Here is a 24,502-nt window from a genome sequence, read left to right as displayed (position 1 = left end):
TTCATAAATATACAACACCATTACCATTTACATGATTCTATTCTTATTTGACTCGAGAAATTAATCGACTGAGTTGTATTTTAACCAAAAAAAGAAGCAAATATTTAAGTAAAAACATATTCTCTCTTCCTTAAAGATATAGAAAATTTTCCCTATTTTTCTAGTATAGTACCTTGAGTTTTTCCAACAACCGATGTACAACATAGGGAACAATTGAACAAATGGTTCACGTGTCACACTGCAGAGAGCATATTTCTCCACATTTGAATAATTTAGGGAATGCAATATAATGGGAAAAAAGTTATATGCACTTATTGTTCCTTGATAGTTACCAAATATAATCTAGAAAATAATTATTTACACTATAGAATGAGCTTAAATTGATAACAATATTAACATACATAAATCCATAACAAAAGGATCAAATCTAATACTATGCAGCACAGTATCAGCAGTACTACCAACTGTAACCAGTAAATCATTAGTAAAAATCCAACAAAACTGAGAAATCACCAAATTGAAGAGAGCACTGCTATATAATATATCAAAGGTTCCATAAAGATATAATCAGAAGAAATTATTCAACATTATTTAAGAATAATACAAGTTGGTATCATCCAAATACTGACAACAATCAAGTTTATACTGGAATAATGGTTGAAGAAATTTACAAGCGAAATCGCCAATGCTTGAGAACATCATGTGCTCCATCAAATATGGAAACTGCCAATGCTTACCTCTATAAATTCTCATCTAAAAATTTTAAGCCTCTTATGATGATTATGTAATTGGGATCAACAGAGAATTACCAGCCGGTGGACCCCTTTGTCTTCGAGGCCTTCGAGTTGTTTTACCCCAACCTGTTAGGCTCCTATCCTCCAACGCCACTTCAATGTTATTGAGTTGCTGCGTCAACGGAGTGCTGCTTTCATTGGTGACAACAGGTGGTGAGGAAGAAGGGGTAACCTGTGTTTGCCGCCTCGGCCTCCCCCTTCCCCTCCCACTACCGTTCCTAGTCGAGCTTCTTCTAGTTAATCCTGATTGCCATGAATGACCTGTTGCTTTCATAATCCCTCCAAATGTCTGAATATCTTCTGTTACTTCATTCCTTGATAAAGGTACAAGACCCGGAAGGATGTCCCTCTGGAAGTCTCTCTTCTGCCTCCCTCTCCTTGCAGGCCCCTTTCGTGTCCGAGTAGGTAAAGTACTTGCTGTTTCTTCCACTTTGAAGTTTTCCGGAACAAGAGGCTTCGGCATGTAGTCTTCTTCTTTCATCTCCTCGAGTTTTAATGTCATGGACTCAAAATAATCCAATCCTTCATCATCCTCACCGTCTTTTCCCTTCGAATTATCACACTTGCTTTCAAGATTATCTTTACACGAGGAAACTACATCCACAAACCAACCTAGTGGATCCTCCATGGAACTTTCAGATGGACTATCGATCACAGTATGCACTTGATCACGGGAAATAGATGAAAGGACAACAATTGCTTCAGCTGCATTTCTCATAAGTTCATCCTGTGGCTGTTCAACAGCAACTTGTGGAATTTGGGGTGACACTAGAGAAGTTTCAAGCTTGTTTTCTTCTGGAACGAGATCCTCCTCTGACTTGGGAACTGCAGGGGCTTCCAGGTCTATCTTGTCCTTCTTTTTTGTATCGGCACTTGGAATAGTTGTGAATGATCCTTCATCCTCACTCATGCTTAAGTTCAGATCAATTTGATTTCTAGAATCTACTACTGCTGTAGGAGATCTAGTCTTACTAACAACAGTTTCAATGAAACCTTCTTTGTCAAACTCAAGACCATTAGCATCACATGGCAAGTTGATATCAAGCATCCGGTTTTTGTGCTTATTTTCCACCACTTCTGCTTCAGATGGAGCACGCATCGACACAGAGGGAGAAGTGATTGAAGACAACTCCTTCTTGGGAGAGATATGAGGCATATCAAATATCGGAACACCAAGAATTTTCTTAGTACTAGAGCTTTTACTTACCTCAATCCTCCTTTGGTCAATATTATTAGAGCACGAAACTGAAGTTACACCATGCATAAAATTCCCACTAGGCCCTTTTCCAGTTTCACCTTTCATGGACAAGGAAGCAGTGTGAAGAAAACTTGTCTCTTCTGCAGTAATGGAGCTTCTATCGGTATTTTGTGCTTCATTGGTACGAGCGGATTTTGCTCTAAGCCATGACAGCGCGTCTCCATCCATTAGCCCAACACTTGACTGAGGAACTAAGTTGTTATTGTATGAACCATTCGAAAGAATCACATTTAAGTCAATGTCTTTTCTAGATTTCTTTTCATTATTATGATTTGGATAGTCATAGCTAATGGAAGACATATTCATCGATGGTTCCTTGGCGCCAGATGAAGACCCTGGATAAAATCCATTCCGTAATGGTAGATCATACTGAATACCTGGATTAGGCTTGGAATTGATATTTAGAGGCCAACACTGCTCCAATCTCCCATTACTCTGTTGTGACTGAAAATTCCTATTGATTGAACCGGACAAATTTAGACATGAAGGTGTCTGAACTGACATCAACTTCTGGCTTAGGCTGCAACTCGCCATTCCCCAAGAAGCAGCAGAGTGAGACCAAGATCTCGATAAATCATAGGAAGGAGCAGCTGGAAAAAGACCAGGTCTATGTAAAGGTAACACGGACTCGGGATGTTTATTAACGGAGTATTCATGGTTTCTTTCACTAGCTGTCTTTTCCGTCCACACATCAGCCTTGTTTCGACCATCTACATAATCAGATGCAGGTTCATGTGCTTTGTTGTACGAGTGCTGCATTGTATGCGAAGATAAAAGCAATTTCTCTTGTTTGAGGACTTGCGGCACAGGCTGTAGGTTGTTTTTAGCATGCCCTGTCAACAAATGGAAAGTTAGTTTCATGGCATAAAATGCAATCAGATGTCAACATCAATTTTTCTATAATTTCTTTTAGAAATATATTCAGCAGTGAATGGTGAAATTTAACATGCCTAAGTCTAAAACAGCTTATGAAGAAGAAAAAAAATTGAAGCAACTCAATAAGAAGCCTAACCTTCCTCAGCCAGCGAGGGAATTCCCCCCTCTCCATTCCCATTATTCTCCAAATATCCATTGTTTCTGGCCCAACTCTCAGTTCCCTGACGCGAGTTTAGTAAATGTTCTCTGGGCGAACCAAAAAACTGTAACTTTTGTTTGGCACTGGCAGTGAGATCGGAGCATTCAGTTGCGGCAACTGAATTACTCGGAACATGAACAAAAGGAGAATCATATGTTTCATCCACTTGAACAGGTTCATTTAAGTCAGCGAAACCGTTTCTTCTTAAAGACTGCTCAGATCTTGAAGTGTCCTGGCAACAAGTCTTCCCTCTATCATCCTCCTTTCCATTTTTACAACCTCTATCGGGAAGAAATAATGTCGAACCACTTGTCTTTTCATCGCTGATCTTTTCATCACTTTCGTCAGAATCAACGTTTTCATCAGCAGGGAGCGAAAGGTCAAACATTTTTCTTCGCACTTTTGATGGTCTGGTGGACTCGAGCATGCCAACATCTTTTAAACTACATCCATCTGGCAATGGAAAGGGACCAGCTTGGTTGCTTATTCCTTGAACAGAACCTAAAGGAGAATGAACACCCGCAGCACCCGAAACAGTTGTCTTAGCATAAGCCGAATTTCCCACAGGAAAGCCAGAAACATGCCATTTTCTTCCATCTTCAGTTGTTACTTGAGATGTCAAGGGACCTGAACAAAACGATGCCTCAACAGGCATCTGGTTTCTGAGTAACTCTTTCCTTTTGAAATCATTCATCAAATCCCTTTGTATTCTGTATAAACGGTGGAGTTCATAAACCTGTTTGACAATAAAAATATATCAATAAGTTCACCAATTATAACTATATTTAAAACTAAGTAAACTTTACCCGGTTTGAATAAACAGCTTCATAGGTGCTTATAGCATAAGCGCTTATCATATAAGCATTTATATGTAAGCTATTTCTATAATAAAAAAAAGGGCAGCCCGGTGCACTAAAGCTCCAACATACGCAGGGTCCGGGTAGGGGTCATACCATTTTAAAATGAAAGTTAGAAAATAGAAGCAACATACCTGATTCTTAAATATAGCCTCATGTTCAAGCATCATCCGCTTCACAACATCCTTGTCATGCACAGAACATGCATCTGTGGTGGCACTTGGAAGATAACTATCATAATACTTCCCATTTGTCGGTGTTTTATCGCCATAAAATAGCGGCCAGCCACAACTGCTGGATTCCTCATTAAGATCTCTCATCATTGAGTAATATCCTGGGAGACTCTGAATCTTGGTTCCCATTCCTGATAATTGATCACAGTTACAACAAATTAGGCACAGTAGCGCAAATTAACATTTACTAACATTGATCCGCATTGAATTCCACAAACACAAATTACAATAAGCAGCCAACATTGAAAAACTGTATAGACTTCAACAAACGAGTTCAGATTGATTAGTTTTTCTGCCCTTTAGTGTCCATTGCAGATCACAGAAAATAACGGTCTGTTCAAATTCTGCTAATCCACAATGATATAGTGCTAAATTCGCGCTAGGCTATAACGCCAATATAGCCGTTATTTGATAACGCCTGATAAATGCTACGACGATATTTGAATATTTTGTCGTCAACAGGTACAGTTGTGACGCACATTTATATGGAAGTAACTTATCAATCGATGGCAGTTAGAAGCACATCCGAAGGCGACAAACATTGCAATTTTAAAAAATCTTTTCAAAGATACACATATCAATGAAATGAAAAATATCTTTTGAATAGTGGAACAGTTATAAACCAAACACACACCATAAAATCAACAACAATCTAAGAGCACTGAATTCTGAATGAAACAAATACTGAAAAGAACCAATGATAAGACAAAATTTAATCAAAAAACAGATCTAATACAACAATTATCTAAACCAAAACCAAAACAAAAAACAAATGTTTTTCAACCAGAATAATCATTTCAAATACTAAAATTCAACACCAGAACACTCCATCAATAAAAATTCAAAGTCAAAATTTTCAAAGTAAATAAAATTATTAATTAATTAATAATTAATAATAAATAAATAAAAAAACAAAAACAGTTAAGTCAAGGAGTTCATTTGGAATAATCTCCTCAAAACAACATGAACCAAGAATTAACCTCGTACTCAAAACAAAACAAGATAAAAATAAAAATAAAAATAAAAACAAAATTCAACAAGATTATTAAAAAAAAATAATACATGTGATTAATCATTAATCATACAATATAATTTAAAAATTTAAAGATTAGAGAATTAATAAGTAAATTTACCTGAAAGCTACATCCTTTTTAACAGTTCCACCTTAAGAATCACTCACATGGATTCTGCCATTGAATTGAAGATAGATAGTACAAACAACAACACCATGAGAGAAGCAAAAAGGAATTCAGGGTCTTTTAGATTCCAACTATTTAAAGCTAAAAAAGGTAACTAACACTAAAAAACAAAATAATTATAATTATAATTAATATTTATAATTGTAAGAAGAAGAAAAAAAATAACAAAGTGGGTGTTGTTGAAAGACCATTGAAGAAGCTTAGATCGTCATCAGGTTCAAGAAATATAGAAGAAGATTTTCGATCTACTGGGCCAGCCACTCTTCTCTTTCTCTCTCTATATATATCTATATGTATATATGTATATATTTTTCTCTCTCTAAGAAAAAACACACAGAAAGAGAGAGAAAAAATATTTAGAGAGAGAGATCCAAGATAAGAAATCTTCACACAAACATTAACAAACGACCTTCTAAGAACAGTGACATGAAATTTGTCAACATCCGGTCTCTTTTTATTCTCTGCTTTTCTATCACTCCTCTCTCTTCCTTTCTTTACCATTTATATCAATAAATATTTTCATCTTTTTCGTTTTGTTTTTTTTTTTTTTATTATTAAATAAAGACAAATGACCATTTCTAGATTCTCTCCACTTTCATTGCTTTTAGCTCTTCATTTCAATTACTATTATATATTTTTTATAAGATAAGATGACAATTATTATTAATTAAATTAATTTAAGGTAACAATCAATAATTATTATGATCTAATTCGAGGAAGAATTCTAATGTGTCAGTTTCATACATGGTTGGTTGGTCTTAAGATTTTTTTTTATCATGGATAAATCAATAAAGTTGTATATTTTAATTATTTGAATTTTTATTTTTTTTTGTAAAAGATTCAATCTTAATCAAATTAACTAAAAATATATTATCAATAAATTTAATCAAAACGAATTAAAAAAAAAACCACCACAAAAAAAACTACATGGTAAAAATAATAATTGTTGTACTCTTGAAAAAACAATGTCCTACATGGCCGCCCCTCGTACCCATGCTTAGAGGTACTCCTGTCTTCATAAGTGGTTCACTGCAGACCAGTACTTAAAAATTATTTAAAACCGTCTTTTTTTTTTTTGTTACAATTTAAAATCGTCTTAATGATAGATGTAATGGTTCTTCTCATTTTTATGATTAAAATCGGTTTGATTAAAACGACGAAAAATAATTATGTAGTTCATATTGAACTGACATCAATCAAGTTACCATCTTAGCAGTAAATAGAAGAAGGGCAATGAATTATTATTTTTTCTAAATAGTATCGCCGCCGAAGAACTCAGCTCTAATTCATACACACACTCAATGTCAAAAGTTTTTAAACTACATATTTGTTATGTATAACTCAAATTAATCAGAAAAGATAGAGCATCTTACAATGGTTTGAGATTGATGGAAGAAAATGTTGCTGATGGAAGTTTTTATTTGGAATCCTCGTCAGAGATGATGCTTGATGGTGGGGGAATGAGGGTGTATAATACTTGAGGTGTGTGAGATTGAGAAGTTTAGAACAAAGATGGGTAGTGGTATGAAGCTTATATAGCAGAAAGATATGTAAAATTTGGTTTGTACTCGCCCAAAAGTCTACACCAAAATAATATTAGTCAATCATAATCGTTTAATCATTAAAAATAATTTTTTTTAAGGATAATCATTAGGAATATTTAACTTTTACTCAATTGGCAATATAAAACTTTTCACACATACAATGCATAGAAATCAAACTTTAATAATTATCATTAATATTTTAGATATTTACATTTATATATATATAGTAGAGTTTAGTCAAAGAATATTATTTTGATGGATTTATAATGTTATATATACTATTATCATTTTTTGGTGGTGATATATACTATTATCATTTTTGTCAAAAAAAAAATATACTATCATCATCAGTTTGACAATATAAAGCTCCGTCAAACTTTTAATTTATATATTATTATTATAATATTACATATAATTTATTATTATTTTGACAACGTTTTTTTTATAGATAGACGAAATGACAAAGTCATTATAAACTACTTACACATATAAGTGGAGGTATCGAGGTTCGAACCTAGGTTATGGCATCTGGCCTAACAATTTTGACATTTTACCAGTTGAGCTAAGACTTCTGGATATTTCGACAACGTTAATATTGGTCAAAGAATTTAATACTCCCACTGAACCTTATTATAAGAAATTTTTTATAAAAAGATAATCTTTCTTGAATTACTTTTTTATCGCCTAATTATTGTTTTTCTTTGTTATATTAATGGATATATTAAAATTTCACAAATTTCTTTGAGGATATATTTATAAAAATATTAAAAAAATTACAACAATTAATGATCGTCTTGATTTTTATATTTTGTTTAGCTTTTTCCTTCTTATAATACAGACGGAATAAAGTAATAAGTAATATTCTTATAATTAATTTTATCAGATCTCAAAACGTGTATATATAGAAGACATTAATTATTCTGTATAAATTTTTACCTAATGTTAATCTATACTCCATAATCTATATACATTTTTGAAGAAATACTCTATTGATGTGTTTGATTCAAATTTACCAAATTTATTTTTAAGAATAATATTTTCTTAGAACATAAAGATGAGAATTCTATTCCAAGGTATATAGAAAAAATATATTTGTTTAACATTATAATATTTCCGGGAACCATCTTCATGAGAACTTTATACCCATCATTTTCTTTGGGAAATTTTTTCTATTCCCAAAAACGTTTTATACTCAAGAATAAAATTTAATAAACTTATAACAAACATAAACATGCATATTTCTATTTTTTTATTCCCAGGAATTTACGAATATAACTTAAAACAAACGCACCTAATATATTTAAACATATTTATTTTTTTATATATTTGATATTTTTGATTAATCATATTATATGTATGATGTATATACCATAATTCGTTGTAACTAATCTCAACTACAGAATCCATTTGAACATACAAGATAGAAATCTTCCCCTCTCAATCAGATTTCTTTCTTTAGGACTTTTTTTTTTTGGTTAATTAAGTTTTTAGCCTCTATAAATATTCACAGTTTTGTTTTTAGTCATTACAAAATAAAATCACACTTTTTAATCCTATAAAAATTTTCATCAGCATTTTTAGTCCTTATAAAATTTTTCATCAGCACTTTTAGTCTCTGCCAAAAATTTTCATCAACAATTTTGGTTCCTAAAATGCTTAAGAAAAATGTCACAGGGACTAAAAGTTGTGATTTTATTTTGTAGGAACTAAAAACAAAACTGTGAATATTTATAGGGACTAAAAACTTAATTAACCTTATTTATATATCTTATCAACCATATTAATTTTCAAAATTAGTGCAGGGGGTTCATGATGAGAAGAGTGCGTGAGGATCATAAAAGTAACATATTACTTCCTTTTGTCCTTATATATAAAATCCATCTGTCTTTTTTACATTTTTAAAGAAAGATCGTCGGTATTAATATTTATTTGTGTATTAATATTACTAAATTGTCATTTGTTTGTATTTGTATTAAATTTGACTTTTCATATTTTAAAACAAATTTTCTTCAAAAAATATTTTAAAATAAATTAATAGTATTAATCAGGGGTTTGTTTAGAAAAAAATAATAATTACTTTTAATAATTTGAAAAGATGTTAATATTCATGGACAAATTTTTAATCAAATAAATGCTTATATAGAACCCAGTTAGACTAATTTGATGGTATTAACTTGAGATATTGGAGTATATTCTTCTGCAAAGTTTTATGTTCGATTTTCTTTAATGTCATTAAGGTGAAAATGGATGTTTATATACAAGGACAGAGGGAATCACTAATATGATTGATTTGTATATGAAGTTTTTTATGAAAAATGTTGTAATTGAAGGTAAAACTTAAAAGTATTATTTATTTTTTATATTTTTTTTGGAAGGCTTGATTGTTTTCTATTGCATCAACGTGGACGGTTATGCAAAAGTGGAATAAATGTATGGGGCCAAATGGTGTGAGTATAAGATTTGTTTAGTGAATGTGTGTATGTGACTCCAACAATAATAGGCACAACAAACTTGACAAATCATATCTTTCTCTAACCTAGTTGTTAAGGTTCGATTAGGACTAATTTAATAATGTCAGTTTTTCTATCTGACTTCGAGGCATTTGAGGTAAAGGATGTGAAAAAAATGTCATTTTTTAAGAAGGTTTTTTAATTGGCTAACATCATTACAATAAGTGGGTCCCTTCAAAGATGAGGTTGGTCAATAAGATTGCCCTTAAGGGTAGCAAAGATTTACAAAAATGGGAATTTTAGTTTGTGTGGGGTACTTTTGGGGTACATTTTACGGTCCAAACCTTTTGATTGGTGGAGAAAGGATCCTCTTTCTTTGCCTTAGTGTAATTCCATGAGTACTTGCTTACTTTACCTCGTTACACAACAAAAGATATAATTGCAGAAGCATCGCAGATCGTGATCCTCCCTTACACGTGGCTGTTTTTAAATTATGGATCGAATTTGTAGTGGAAAAATCTTACTCCATCATTCTCATATTAGATATTAGATGACGTAGTTGACTCCGACACACGTACCAATGCATAAGTTTTATTTATGATATCTTCAATTCTTTATTAAAAAAGTTACTCTCCAATCACATTTATGGTCACATTTATAAGCAAAAATGTACTTTTTAGGTTCATTGAATACATAATGTATTTGGTCTATATATTGAACAAATACATTAAGTATTCAATGAATATAAAAAATATTTTTTTGCTTATAAATGTGACCGAAGGGAGTATGAAAATTTAATATTTTAAAAATATTTATCGAAACGAATCCATCATCTAACATGATATTATTTATCTTTGTGAATTAGTAGAAAAATATGGTCAAAGTATATTAAATCAATAATGTATATTGTCAAATAGGTATCTATTGAGGGGCTGATGGAGTAATATACAAATATCTCTTTGAAACATTTGTTTGTGTTTAAATACTTCGACCATTTTAAAATAAGTGTTGTTTAATAATTTTACACTTAAAATAAGAAATATAATAATAATGTCAAAAAACATGAAAAATTTACTAAATTAGCATTGTTTACTGTTACATTGAAAAATGCAACTGACATTTATTTTGAAACAAATTTTTTTAGTTAAAATGACGCTTATTTTGAAATGAAAGGAGTAAAAATTTTCTTTAAGAACTTGTAGGTACTACGTAGATTCCGATCAAAAAGTATTTGCATTAGGAATCGAACTCAAATTTTTTCAAACATTTCATCATAGAGGAAGATCATCAATCACTTGACTTCAATATCTTGATTTACTAGCTTATACATTTTGTTAAAAGAAAAACTATATTTGTTCATTCATTCAAGTTGAAAGTAAATTGAATATAACTATAAATTCTTCATTGTTTAAAGTTAAAAGGATAAATTTATCTCATCAAGCTCTCATGTTTGATTTTCGTCGGTGACAATTTAGGTGGACTAATTTAACTTCTTAAAAATGGTGAATTCAACTTTTTAAAAGTTAAAATTTATTGTTTCGAGCAGAAAACTATTACCTTTTTTTATTGTCAAGTAGATTAGTGACTGAAATTTCACAATTTGACCTTTTTTAACAATTGCGCATTAAGACACTTATTAGCATAACCTAAAAAGTGGTTACAAAATAAAAAAGTTTTACTGATTAATAAATCATATTAGTCAATATTCTTTAAAAAAATCATATTAGTCAAAATGTTGATTCTTTTTATAAGTATATAAACTCAATAGTCTTAAAATTTACAACACTCGCACATTCTTGCTACCAACCACTTGCACTAAACTCCATTTTTTTTTTTTTTTGAAGAACAACAAACTCTAATTTTATCATATTCACATAGACCCGTGTGATAATAAAGTCTTTCAACAATTATTTGAAAATTGAAAACAAGAATCGAGAGATTATATTGTTCGATTACCTTAGCTAATCATCTAGTGTTATTTCTTGATAGATTATATGCTCTTCTTATTTCAATTATACCTTCACATGTCGCTCTTTGTACATCTTGATGTCTCGCATATAACAGGAGATTGATTATATACTCTAACCGTCGAGGTCTCACTCAATTTGCTGATAGAATTGCATTACATTCCGATAGTGTATGTAACTATAAACCTAGCTCGATGTCTCACAACTAGCATATACAAATGCCTTTATCAATTTCTCTTACAAGGAAAGTTTATGTCTAGAATTTCCTAAGTCAAAATATCAATTTGAGTTTGCACATCTGATGATCGGATTAGATAAGTGTACCAAATCGTTTACCAAGTAATAAAGTGATAAGTAGAGTATTATATCCACATGAATTGTTGTTTTGTCAAATCAATTCATGTTACTTATTGGAGAACAAAAATATAAATAAAGAGATAAGGGTTTAGAGTTTTGGAATGTTAATTTGTTTGCAACAGAGCAAAGTTACTTGTCTTGATTGCAGAATGTTAGCGGTGGTTAGGATCCTCTATTCATTTGTTGCATTTATTCAACAGTCAAGTCTTATTCAAGTTAATTAACGTAAGAGCTATTTAAGTGATGAGTTCGTTGGATCACACGGGTTGGTGAATCCTTACATGTGGGGTCTTACTATCTCGGTCGATTTAGATATATCCATCCACCTGTTGGGTTGCACCTGCTGATCACACGGTGATCTTTACGTGTGGGGTCTATCTCACTCAGTAATTGAAACATAAACTTAAGTTAGAGTTCCTAAATTACCAAAGGTATGACTTCCCAATGTTCCTAAAGGTTCCCTAATTTATGAATCTTAGAATAGCACATTCTTCCTCTCAGTAGTTCTACAAATGGGCAGCTCTATCAGCATCTACCTTACCAATGAAAAAGAATGGAGTTAATGTGCTGATTTAAGTTGTGAAGTCATAGTTTCCTTAATTACTAACTACTTACCACCTGATTTCAGCATATGTTCATCAATATTAGGCATGTCACATCCCTAAGTACTCAATATTAGGGTACACTAGCTTTCTGGTTGTTTCACTACTTACTAATTAATTACTTCCTAGTTAGACATCATACTTATATATAATCTTTGTTAACATTGCTAATGACTTTGCAAACCCTAAACCTAAATGGTTTTGGCTCCAAACATTCTTGACTGTTGATCAAATCTTTCTGATGGTTTGCATTGTAGATAACAAACCCTTTACTCTTCCATCAGTTTTCCAATAATGTATCATACGAGTGTTTTATGGGAATAAGGTATACTCATTATTGCTAGCATTTTCCAACGCTTTATTTTCTCTATTGGCTTCTTTGAAACTCATTTTCCTCCAATTCCCATATTGACTCCACACTTATCGATACCCACCTCTTTCTCCTCCATTTTTACCCTTCTCTTCTCTCTTCTTTCATCATGGCAGGAAACCATGATCATGAGCAGAAGCCAAGAAATCAGAAACACGATGTGGTGTCAACTGTGTCATCTCCTGCTGTTGTTCCCATACCTACTCTTTATTCTATCATCAGTAACTTCCTTCCGTGGAAATAATCGGTCTGATGTGCAAGCATTAGATGCAAAGGATAAGCCCGCTGCTGATATTAATGTTCCTGGAGAATGCAAATTTAACGTTCTTCCTTTATTTTCAGTTATAAATTTTGATTAATTCTTTTGTTTTGCTAGATGCACATTTTTGCTTTACTTTTCCACTTAAGTTTTCCCATTGTATAGTTTTGGAAGATCCTTAAATGCACAAATTTGCTTTCTTATTCACAACTAAGTTTATGAACATTCCACATGGATTTTGATATCAGCACCGTATGTATATTTTAAACATTCAAATTTATATCTTTATAAAATGAAACGTTATTCTTTATTGATATGAATACTAGACTTTTATACATTCTGCTTTGATATGATGTACAATTTTGAAAATATACTATTATGCATTGCATTTGTAAACTTTTCTCTCAAAAAGATGAAATCATAGATTGTCCTAGATGTGGCTAAATATTTCGAATGGTCTGCTCCCATGAGGTTCGAGTAGTTCAAGCTTCGATGATTCAAGATTTTTTGGGTGCGCTTCTTTGGTTCTTTGGGTACCTCTGTAGTTTGCCGGGAGGTTGCTTTCTACAGGACACATGCATATTTTTTTAAATATGTGGCAGTTCCAGATGACAGTGTGTGTTTAGTTTTTGCAGGTCATTTTTTGGGTTATGATTGAATTCCATGTTGTGGTTTTTTCCTGTGCAGCTGATATGTTTCCTATTGATGCTCAAGTCAGTGGTTCTGTTGTAATTTGTTATGGGATGGGGCTGATTCTCTAATTTTGGTGGTTGAGGATATTATACCTTTTTTTGTCAAATAGTTATGTAAAGCACATGTTACTTTTAATTACATCCAGCAAAATGTTAGCAGTAGAATTTGTCCACAAAAAAAGTATAGCAGTAGAATATTTTTTGAAATTTGTTTACTTTTTTTTCCGTCTAATTTCAATCCAAGAATAACTAATTCCTAATACATTAAACTATGGAGCCTATTTCATTAAGAAAATTTAAACTCATGAATTTTATTTAGGGTTTTTCTAACCTATGCAAGATTGCACAGGATAAGGGGTATTTAATGCTCTACTTTTATAGGGTTCTCCACATCTTATTAATGACTCCACTTTCTTGAAAATTGAATTTTTTTTCCTTCTCTACTTTGAAATTATTTTTCACGGTTTATTCTTCTTCCTCCTCACCTTTTCAGGTTTTATTCTTGTTTCTTCTCTCCACTGCCACTAAAACACACCAAAACTAAAACTTATTATGCTCTCACGTCACGTCACTTTCTTCTTATGCTTTGAAGGACTTTATGCAAGGATATAGCAAGTGAAAAAGAACAACTCATTTATACTCATATGGTTGTTGTACCTGAGTGAGTTAATTCCTTAATCATTTTTTTTATTTCACGTTTTTTCTTCTTCTTCATTGTTCTTGTTCTTTGTTTCAATTGTTCTTCATTTATACCCATTACTGTTTCGATTTTGTTTATGTTGTTCCTTTTTTCTGTTTTTGTTCTTTTTCCATTGCTGTAGTTTCTTTTATCAACCTGTTCCCTTATAATATGTTGTTTGAAAAAAAGTTAATACAATTATTATGGCAAGTGAAAAGGAACCCATAAGTAAATTCTTACATGTTTAACTCAACTTTTCATACATAAATTGATTCCTAAAACGCTTTACTTCATCTCGTTCATGTTTAACCCAACTTTTCAAACAAGTAAGAATATGTATGATAATTTAGTTTAGCCATCTTGTTAATGTTTTGTGATGTAGATTTGACTATAAATTTATTCTAAATTTTAGGTTGATCTTGCTATTGAGGACATTGGACAAAAACAATTACATCATACCATGTTGGATACATACAGGGGATCATCACTTCGATCTTTATCCCCTTTAGAGGAGCAAGTTTACAATATTTTCACAAAATATGCTTTCAAGAAGTTTCAGGAGGAGTTTGAGAGGGCAACTCAATACAAGATTTGTGAAGAAAATCATGTAGAATTTACTGTGAAATATTACAAGGAGCAACATTCACAAAAGCATAAAGTCTTATGTGATGGTGATGTTGTTAGTTGTAGTTGCAAGCACTTTGAGTTTTGGGGTATTCTTTGTCGTCATGTATTGACAATATTCCTTCATAAAGATTGTTTTGAGATTCCAACAAGTTACTTGCCATTACGTTGGTGTCGTGATGAATTTCAAAGACCGGTTGAAGTAAATATGATGCTTAGTGAAGGAGAACCTATTGAGAATGTGGAGAATACAGTAGACTTAATTAAAAATCCGCCAAGGTCTAATACAAAAGGTCGTCCCAAAATAAAACGATCAAAAGGAGGAATGGAATTGTCAAAGAGAGCAAGAAGCTGTACTTTTTGCAAGAGAAGGGGGCACAATGTTACAACTTGTCCGGACAAAGAAAGTTATGTTCAGCCAACAATCACCAAGAAGAGGAAGAATGAAGATCAAGCACAACAAAATTTGAATCATGTTTTTTATCTAAAGTCTTCTTAGTATCAGGCTGAGTATGTTTTAGTAGTCTTGGAATTATTATTTTTTCTGTTATATTGGTTATGCAGGCTGAGTATGTTTTAGCAGTCTTGGATGATTTTTTTTGCTATTATTTTGAACACCGTCATTTTGAGTTTTGGTTCTATTGTCAATTTGAACACCGTTATTTTAAATTTGGTTATATTGTTATCAATTTGAACACCGTAGTTTTGAACACCGCTGTTTTAAACGCCGTCAATTTGAACACCGTCATTTTAAACACAATCATTGGAACACTGTAGCATAAGCCGAATCTTAATCAATTTTTACATGGAATATTGATGATTTTGCATGGAGCATGTGTTATGGGAGTGAGTTGATGTGAAAAAAATTGTTTCAAAGAAGAAGACTCATAAGTGTGTAAATAGAGAAGAAGGAAAAAATAAAACGTGAAAAAAAAAGGAACAAGAATAAAAAAAAAATTGTTAACAGAGGAGAAATGAGAGAAGGAAAAAATAACACCTGAAAAAAGAAACAAGAATAAAACGTGAAAGGAGAGAAGGAAATCAATTTTCAAGAAAGTGGAGTTATTAATAGGATGTGTAGAAACCTATAAAAGTGGAGCATTAAATATCCCTTATCCTGTGCATATTGCACAGGTTAGAAAAACCCTTTTATTTATTGACATTGAAGTTAATGAGATGTAGTGGATCAAACTATCAAGTCTTTAGAATCATCATCAACCTATTGTTGCCAACTATCATGCGTGTACCTTCCCATTACCAATGTAGTAAATGCTGGCAAGAATTTAAATTAGCATAATATACATTTGTATATACTACATTTCAAATATTAAATTTTGTTTGGTTTTTCTTCTTCTTATACTCAAGTCCGGAGGGTTAATTAACACCATGCATAAGCTGTAGAGAGTTAACACCATGCACATTTTAAGATAGTTGGTAGAAAGTTAACAAAATGTCCTACAAAAGTATATGTTAAGATATCAAAAGTAACCCCTCAACAAAAAATATCAAAAGTAAAATCGACAAGTGGTAGAAAGTTAACACTCTGCGCATTTTAAAATCGATATGTTTTCTTTTCTATGTAATGGATCATATTGCAATATATTAGCTTCTCCATTGTTTATGACCCGGACGGTAGCATAACACGGGTCAATAATCCCATAACCTTAGCAACGTGGGCTCAACACAAAAACCCTTTCTCCATCTCTTTATAAACAGCCTCCCGATGTGGTTTAAGCCCTAACCCTTTTTTCTTACGGAGGCACACGGTCATAACACCCCTTCTCGTGCGCGTTACCTTACATTCAAAACCCTAATTCTCCTTTATGGATTTGGACCAACCCTCGTATATAAATATCAATATTAGACCCTGTCATTACCTAAGTGCCTAAATCAGGGTTATGTTTTAAAGGAGACAAATCTTACGCACGATAGTAAAACTTAATAGCGAACATAAAATAACTGAATCCACACAATGGTTAGTTTTAAAAAAGAGTATATATATATACACACATACATATGGGTGGGGATATTTTGACTTCAAGAGTAAGTGTAATATCTTACTCCAAATCTTGACCTTTAATTCTAATATTGGTTAATGACTTAGATTAATTGATATGATAGACTTTAATTCAATTTTCTATTGTAGTCAACACTTATCACCACAAAATAACAAAACAATAAATGTCTTTTAATTGCTTGATTTTTTTTTCTTCTTCCATTACTTTTTTTTTTGTTTCACGCTAGAATTTATGAGGGTTAAGAGCAAAACTTAAAAACTCTTTCACGGCAAAAATGTTTATCAGTAAAAATTGAACAAAACTTATAAAAACTCTTTTTCCTTGTTTGTTCAATATCTTTATTTTTTTTGTTTGTTTTAGTTTCTTAAAAAGGCCTGAAACAAAAGATAATAGAATAGAAGTTGAACACGTTCTGTTTTGTTCTATGCACCAAACTAGCAAGTATAGTGTTCTTTTCTGCATATTAACATAATGCCATATATGCAAAAAAAAATAAAAAAAATCTTATGCAATTTTTTTGAAGAAATAGAATGAGTGAATCTTGAAATTTTTATTTCAAGGAAAGGATTTTAATTTAACCGTCAAAAAATATTTTTGCGTGAAACAAAAAAAAACCAATGGAAGAAGAAAAAAAATTATGCAATTAAAAGACATTTATTGTTTTGTTATTTTGTGATGATAAGTGTTGACTACAATAGAAAATGAAATTAAAGTCTATCATATCAATTAATCTAAGTCATTAACCAATATTGGAATTAAAGGTCAAGATTTAGAGTAAGATATTACACTTACTCTTGGAGTCAAAATATCCCCACCATATATATATATATATATGTTTGAAGTGCCAAGTGTTTTGATCAGTGATGGTGGGCCACATTTTATTAACAAGAGTCCAAAAACTCTCATGTCCTATATAACACCTTTGAACCCCACAAATAATATTTAATGCAAATTCATCAATTAATCAAAAGAGTTCAAGATGTTACATCATCATTTTCTTAAAATATGTATAATTCAGTTTTCATAAAACTCACAGCGGAATAAAAGCAACATCTCAAGTATCTCAGATACATCCAAAATCGCAAAGTGCATGAATCAAAAAATATGACCAACCTATCTCAGGTCTCATAATATATAAAACATATGGTCCCAACGTAAATCTCAAAATAAATAAACATAGAATTCCGACAATCCTAGTCAGAGCCTATAATAGAGTCCATACAAAATATAAACGAGGAATGCGCCAAGCAAGGCTCGGGTACTTATGTCTCCACGAAGGTCCTCAAGCCTACACGTCTACACCATTTTTAAAAATGGTGAGCCGGTCAACCAAACAACCACTGGGAGGTTAGATAACATTCACATAAAAAGATATAAGCACAGAAATAGCATTATAGGATTTAAAGTAAATCATACATATATACAAATTCATCATTCCTAGAATACTAGAATCATGTTAATATCGTCTTCAATAAATCATGCACATAAAATCATTTTCAAGCTAACAAGTCATATTTCATCATTTCACCAAAGCTCGTCTATAATTTCCAAAGTTCGTCTATTTTCACATTTTTACCGAAAACCAAGTTACATGTTCTTATAGTTCGTTATCAAACCTACATGCTTCATATAAGTTCATCATTACAGTATACAAGTCATAACATCATCATTTCATTTAAGAAAAATGTAACACCCATACTAAATTTATCTAGAATATTTAGCATGTGCGTTAACTTAGTACTGGATACATTAAAATTACAACATAATTTCGACCAAATGAATGTATACATCAATACAAGTCATAACATCAACATTTTTACCAAAAACCAAGTTACATGTTCTTATAGTTCGTTATCAAACCTACATGCTTCATATAAGTTCATCATTACAGTATACAAGTCATAACATCATCATCTCATTTAAGAAAAATGTAACACCCATACTAAATTTATCTAGAATATTTAGCATGTGCGTTAACTTAGTACTGGATACATTAAAATTACAACATAATTTCGACCAAATGAATGTATACATCAATATAAGGCCATACATCTGATAAAAATATCAACTGTCAAATACATATATTTGATAAGTATTTGAAATCATAGAATATCTTCATCTGGTACGAGACGAGCTCTTGGCGATAATCCATTCGACCGCATATCTGCCTCCCCTTGATACAAGCAACCTGCTAATCTGTAAAATAAAACAAAGGATTGGGATGAGACGGGATGTCTCAGTGAGTTCCACCTATCCTAGGCTGTAGCCTCCAGTAAGCATATTTGAGTGAAATAATACATTTATAAACCAAGAATAACAAGTTTTGTCAACCACTAACAATTGGGCAATTAATATGCATTTTTAATAAAACCTCATCAAGTTGACTCACAACATAAACACTTAACTAACCCAAGGGTGGGTTCTATCTAAAGGAACTCACTATAAAGGTTTTGTCCGAAACGAATCTTCCATCCTCAAACTAGCATAGCCAAAGTCTTCCCTTGATTACATTAAGCATCTTTTGCTCCAATCTTCATACGGTTGTTAAAATTTGCAGTGTTTCCCGTGCCTTCAGCAATATCAGTTCGGCCAACAGGAGCAGCGGTTGCGTGATGATGTTGTTGCGACATGGTAACCAGAATTGGGTCCCGTAACCAACGGTTAGTAGCAGCGGTACCAATTCTCTGTGATGCAGGTTTGAGATGCGGTCCCCAGTTGCGTACCCCATCATCTGATTCAAGCTCAAACAAGTCAGGGCACACCTTGTCAGTATGTCCCAAAAGTCCACACCTGTGACAGAAAACACCAAGTTTTTCGTACTGAAAACTAACAGTAACACATTCTCCAGTACTAGCACGAACACGCCACTCTTTTTTTAAGGGAACAGTAACATCTATGGCTACCTTAAGGCATATAAGAGCTATGGATATTGTTTCGGCCATCATAGGATTTGAGGGTACCTAAGAAACTCCCTATACCTTGACCTACCTTTGGTTGAATGAAGCCGAATGGTAAACCATGAACCTGGATCCAGAACTCAATATGATTCAATGAGACAAAACTCGGAACGACGCCTGGGGAAATGCAGTCCATCACAATATGAAAATTATCATAACGCCAAGGACCGTCATCCAGAATGTAACGCCCCAATTTTATTTAATTATTATTGGTCGATTTAAAGTCTTTTTTATATATGATTTTATATTATTATGTGGTGTGTTATATTTTATTATATAGTTTATTTTAATAATAATTAGATTAAGTGAGAAATTAGTATTATTTTGGAGTTTGGGGAATTAATTAGGATTTAATAGAATTAAGGTGGAGTTAAATGAAAATAAGGGGAGTTAAGTAATGGGAAGTTAGGAAAAGAGAAGTCAGAAGCAGTTTACGTGAAAACAGACTTTTGGGAGAAAAGGGAGAGAAGAGCAAGTAGAGCCAAGAACTGATTTTGCTGTGCATTTCTTTCTGCAAAATTAAGGTAAGGGTGATTTTACTCTCAATAGTATAGATTATAATTCTGATTTTGATTTTAACATGAGGGTTTTGGTTAATTTTGGGGTTAGGTTTTAAGAATGAATTTTGGATTGAGAAAGTGTAGAAACCATAGAATTGAATGGTGAAAAGAGAGGATAATATAATAGGTTGATGAATTCATGTTAAAATTGTGTTCTAAATTGTTGTTGTGACTTTATATTCCTATCTCTTAATTCATACTGTTGTTGTGCTAAACTCATGATTATAGAGAGGAATTTATCGATTTTTAGTTACCCTTTTGGGTTTCGATAGGACGGCACGGTCGGATTAGTAGTATACCTAACTAAGAAGTGTTGTACGATATATAAATTTTGCGCATGGAAATAAATACAGAGAAATACGCTGCTGCAACTTGTATCAAGAAGTGTTGGAATTATGAATTTAGGCAAGAAGAGATTGAATACCCATATCCTAGTTCTACTCCACTATATGACGTGATGTGAATTAGTGATTATAGCATCCATATAGGTTAGTAGCATGTAACCATATTTATGGTAGAAACCAATCAATATTGATATAAAACTATATGAAATAACTACCTGTGAAATTATGTCCCTTTCTCTTAGACCTTTTGTTGTCGAACGTGGTAGGTTCATAGGGTTAAGCTTAACGTTATATCTTACTACTATATTAGTTAATTAATGTATTCTAGCTTCAATGTGATTTTCTTGTAAGGATGATAGTAATAATTGCACTTAATTTTATTATTATTTAAGTGTATGTTTTAGATGATGACCTGAATTGATTAGATATTAATTGATGAACAAGGATAAATTATGTGTGATTTAAATGTGTTGTATAGAGATGTGCTACTTGAAGATGTGTAATTTAAAGACGTGTTATTTAAAGATGTGTTAGTTAAAGATGTGTGATTCATAGATATGTTATTCTATGTATTTGTGACTAGTCCTAAAAGTAAAGTCTTATTTATTTTGAAGTATAATTGATTTAGAATGGAATAGAATTGATGAAGTATAATTAATGAATTATGATATTATGATGCAAAGTCGTTGTTGTTGTCGTTGCCGCTGTTGTCGTCAATGTCATTAAAGTTGTAAATTGTTTTTCCAAAGTATTGGAGTCTTAAGTTGTTAATGTTGTTTAAGTTGTTGAAGTCGTAGTTGAAGCTGTTGTTGGTGATTGTTTATGTTCAGGTGTTTTATAAGAGGTGGTGTACTCTTACGTCGTTGATTATAAGAGGTGGTGTACTCTTATGTTGTTGTTCTATAAGAGGTGGTGTACTCTTACGTCGTTGTTTATTAGAGGTGGTGTACTCTTATGTCGTTGTTCTATAAGAGGTGGTGTACTCTTACGTTGTTATTTTATAAGAGGTGGTGTACTCTTACTTTATCGTTTTTCTAAGAGGTGTTGTACTCTTACTTTGTTGTTGTCTATAAGAGGTGGTGTACTCTTACTTTGTTTATGTTGATGAGTATGACGAGGTTATGATGATCTTCTATAGTGTTGAATGCGAGGTTGTTATGATATTACATGAGGTTACCTATGAGTTGTTAAATGTACTTGATGAGGGTTATGTTAAGTTGTCTTCTATTCATGAGCACTAAGGGGATGTTAAGGAGAATTATTATTGAATGTATATGATGATGTCTATGTTGTTAATTGTAATTGATGAATTTTATGCTTATTATTATTGTTTGAGAAATCTCACCCCTTCTGCTTGGAAATGTTGCCCTTCGTATGGGTAACTTGCAGGTATTTGAAGATTAGTAGGAGTGGTGGCTCAAGTGTCTAGGGCTCTGATACGTACGGGATGGGATTTTCTTATTGTTTTTCATTCCTATGTATCAATTTTTGAATATTGCTGATGTAGCCCTATGGTTGTTGAATTTATGTTGATAAGGCTTTTATGCCAAGATTTAATTATGGAGATTTAAATAGTTGCTGTTGTTGTTTTGATGCAAATTTCCGCTGCAAAATTAATGATGATTTTGAAGGATGCTTATTAAATAGATTTTATATTCTATTTAAGAAAATTTGAAAATGTAGTGTGACATGCCCGTTTGGGAATTACTCTGATGCATGTTTAATTATTAATTAATTGATTTTGGGAAACGGGGTGTTACACAGAACACGGGCAGCATCGACCTTATGATGAAACTGGAACAAATAGCGATCAACCATGGACTTGGTGATCGTGACCTTTTTGACTGGTTTCCATGCCCTAGACATACGCTCACTAAAGTATGCAAACTGAATCTCGCGATCAGCCATGACACGACCTATGAGGCAATGCTCAAGAACAACAGCGGTCTCAGGTTCAACCGCTGGGTTAAGAACGAGACCGTCCTCAGACAAGGTGAGACCATCAAGGTTAAGGTTTGTGGGATCCATGGAAACGGTTGACAGACAACGGACGAGAGTGGAAACGATTAAGAAGACAAGGAATCTTAGAACACATAGACTAAAACGCGAAAACTAGTGTAAATAGGAAAACTAGGGTTTGATGTGAAGCAGACGTCTGCGGTGAAGAAAATATATAGCCAGACTTAGAAACATCTAGATCATGGATCAGATGCAGATCAACTTCTCATTAGAAAGATCCGCCCAGGTGCGGCGCAACCCAAAGGAAGGTGGCACTAGAAACCCTAGGAGACCATTTTTTGCGAAGATGTAAACCCTAGGAGACCATTAATTGAGGCTACAAGGATAATAACTACATGTTTGCATGCTTGTTTCATGCAAGTGTTATGTGAAGGAATGAAATTCTAAAGAGGAGGGGGTGAGGGTCGCGAGCAGAGGGAGTATTCTGGTGCGTGTGAGAAGAATGGGAACAATGAGGAAAAATGGGAGTTTTGCCCTTTTATAGTCTCAAGTGTAAAATTACTAAATTCCCCTTTTGCTAAATTTCTCTGATACGCTTAAACGGATACCGCATTCTTATAGTAATTTAGCGGGATATTACAAAAAAATCATCATTTGATTATTTCAAGTTCATGTTCATTTCTCATTCAAAGTTCGTCTCAAATTAATAAAACCAATTCAAATCCAAGTAAACGACGTTCCAGCAACTATATTAGTCAAAACATCCAAAAACACCCTTAAATCGCAATTTTGATCACATTTGACCCAAGATCGTTGCACAACTTCATCAATAGATAATATAAGTAATAGGAACAATTAAAACACTTTAAACATTGATCCATATCATCAAATACTCAAGTTTTCATAATATACTCATTTTTCACCAAAAACTCCAAAACTTCACAATTCAAACCAAACTTCACAATCAACACCAACAATTCATAACCCATCAATATCCAAACATACCATATGATTCAACAATTGATTTAAAACATGTTTGAACACCAATCATCAACAAAATTCATGGTTTTCATACAATCAAACAAAATTCTCAAAAACAACTTATTCTACATCATCAACCACAACTTAAGCACATAAACAACTTAATTTTGCAAAGTTCGTCATACCCATAATTAACACTTAATTATAAGCATGAATTTCATCTCACATAATCATCAATTTCATAAATTAATCAAAACAAACATAACCTAAAAGCTAAAAATATGATTATAGCTTATATTGAGAATCAAACCTATCCCCTTTACCTCAATCTCTCAAAAGCTCAAGCTAGGGTATCAATCTCCAGTTCTAGATTTGCTATCCTCTTCTTCCTGTTCTAAGATCTTCTTCTTCTTCTTCTTCTTTCTTCTTCTCTCTATCTCTCTACTCTCTCTATCCACCTTTTAGTAAAACTTATGAAATGGATGTGTAACTCCAATTTCGGACTAGAGTTATCCTTATATAGTCTCACTATTTGGCTAGGTTTCCTACTCTATTAGTGGGGTCAGTAACTTCTCATCTCATTAAAATGTTACTACAAAATTACTTCATTAAAAATCTCCCATTAAATACTCATACACCACCATTTTAATTCATTTTCTCAAGTTACTACTAATTCTACAAAAATAACTCACCACACTAAAATACTAAAATATCATCCAATTC

At 32.4% G+C, this 24,502-nt stretch overlaps 1 protein-coding gene and 1 long non-coding RNA gene across 3 annotated transcripts; both read right to left on the bottom strand.

The window, feature by feature from the left end:
• Positions 1–509: 509 nt before the first annotated feature.
• Positions 510–5,884, bottom strand: LOC11422165 (uncharacterized). Of its 2 annotated transcripts, XM_003613939.4 has the most exons (5): positions 5,605–5,884; positions 5,351–5,404; positions 4,119–4,348; positions 3,065–3,863; positions 510–2,885 (listed from the first exon to the last, which is right to left on the bottom strand). In XM_003613939.4, exons 3-5 carry the CDS (start codon positions 4,344–4,346, stop codon positions 781–783), a joined length of 3,132 nt encoding a protein of 1,043 aa, XP_003613987.2. In that variant the 5' UTR covers positions 4,347–4,348; positions 5,351–5,404; positions 5,605–5,884; the 3' UTR covers positions 510–780. The 2 variants fall into 2 exon arrangements, with proteins under 2 accessions (XP_003613987.2, XP_024638967.1); XM_024783199.2 differs by having other exon boundaries at positions 5,351–5,884.
• A 12,987-nt stretch (positions 5,885–18,871) lies between these two features.
• LOC120580602 (uncharacterized) lies at positions 18,872–24,244 on the bottom strand. The gene is made up of 2 exons (XR_005646393.1): positions 24,103–24,244; positions 18,872–19,174 (listed from the first exon to the last, which is right to left on the bottom strand). It is a non-coding gene; the product is annotated as an uncharacterized lncRNA (long non-coding RNA).
• Positions 24,245–24,502: the final 258 nt, after the last annotated feature.

The sequence above is a fragment of the Medicago truncatula genome, chromosome 5, assembly GCF_003473485.1.
Source record: "Medicago truncatula cultivar Jemalong A17 chromosome 5, MtrunA17r5.0-ANR, whole genome shotgun sequence".
Classification (NCBI taxonomy): Eukaryota; Viridiplantae; Streptophyta; class Magnoliopsida; order Fabales; family Fabaceae; genus Medicago; species Medicago truncatula.
This window is presented reverse-complemented; position numbering and strand designations above follow the sequence as displayed.

What these genes read in the sequence shown, in the direction of transcription:
- LOC11422165 (XM_024783199.2), bottom strand. Translation starts at nt 4,346, where the DNA reads ATGGGAACCAAGATTCAGAGTCTCCCAGGATATTACTCAATGATGAGA. An exon ending in AGGCTATATTTAAGAATCAG is followed by an intron (nt 3,864 to 4,118) that starts GTATGTTGCTTC and finishes ATTGTCAAACAG; the next exon opens with GTTTATGAACTCCACCGTTT. An exon ending in TCCCTCGCTGGCTGAGGAAG is followed by an intron (nt 2,886 to 3,064) that starts GTTAGGCTTCTT and finishes ATTTGTTGACAG; the next exon opens with GGCATGCTAAAAACAACCTA.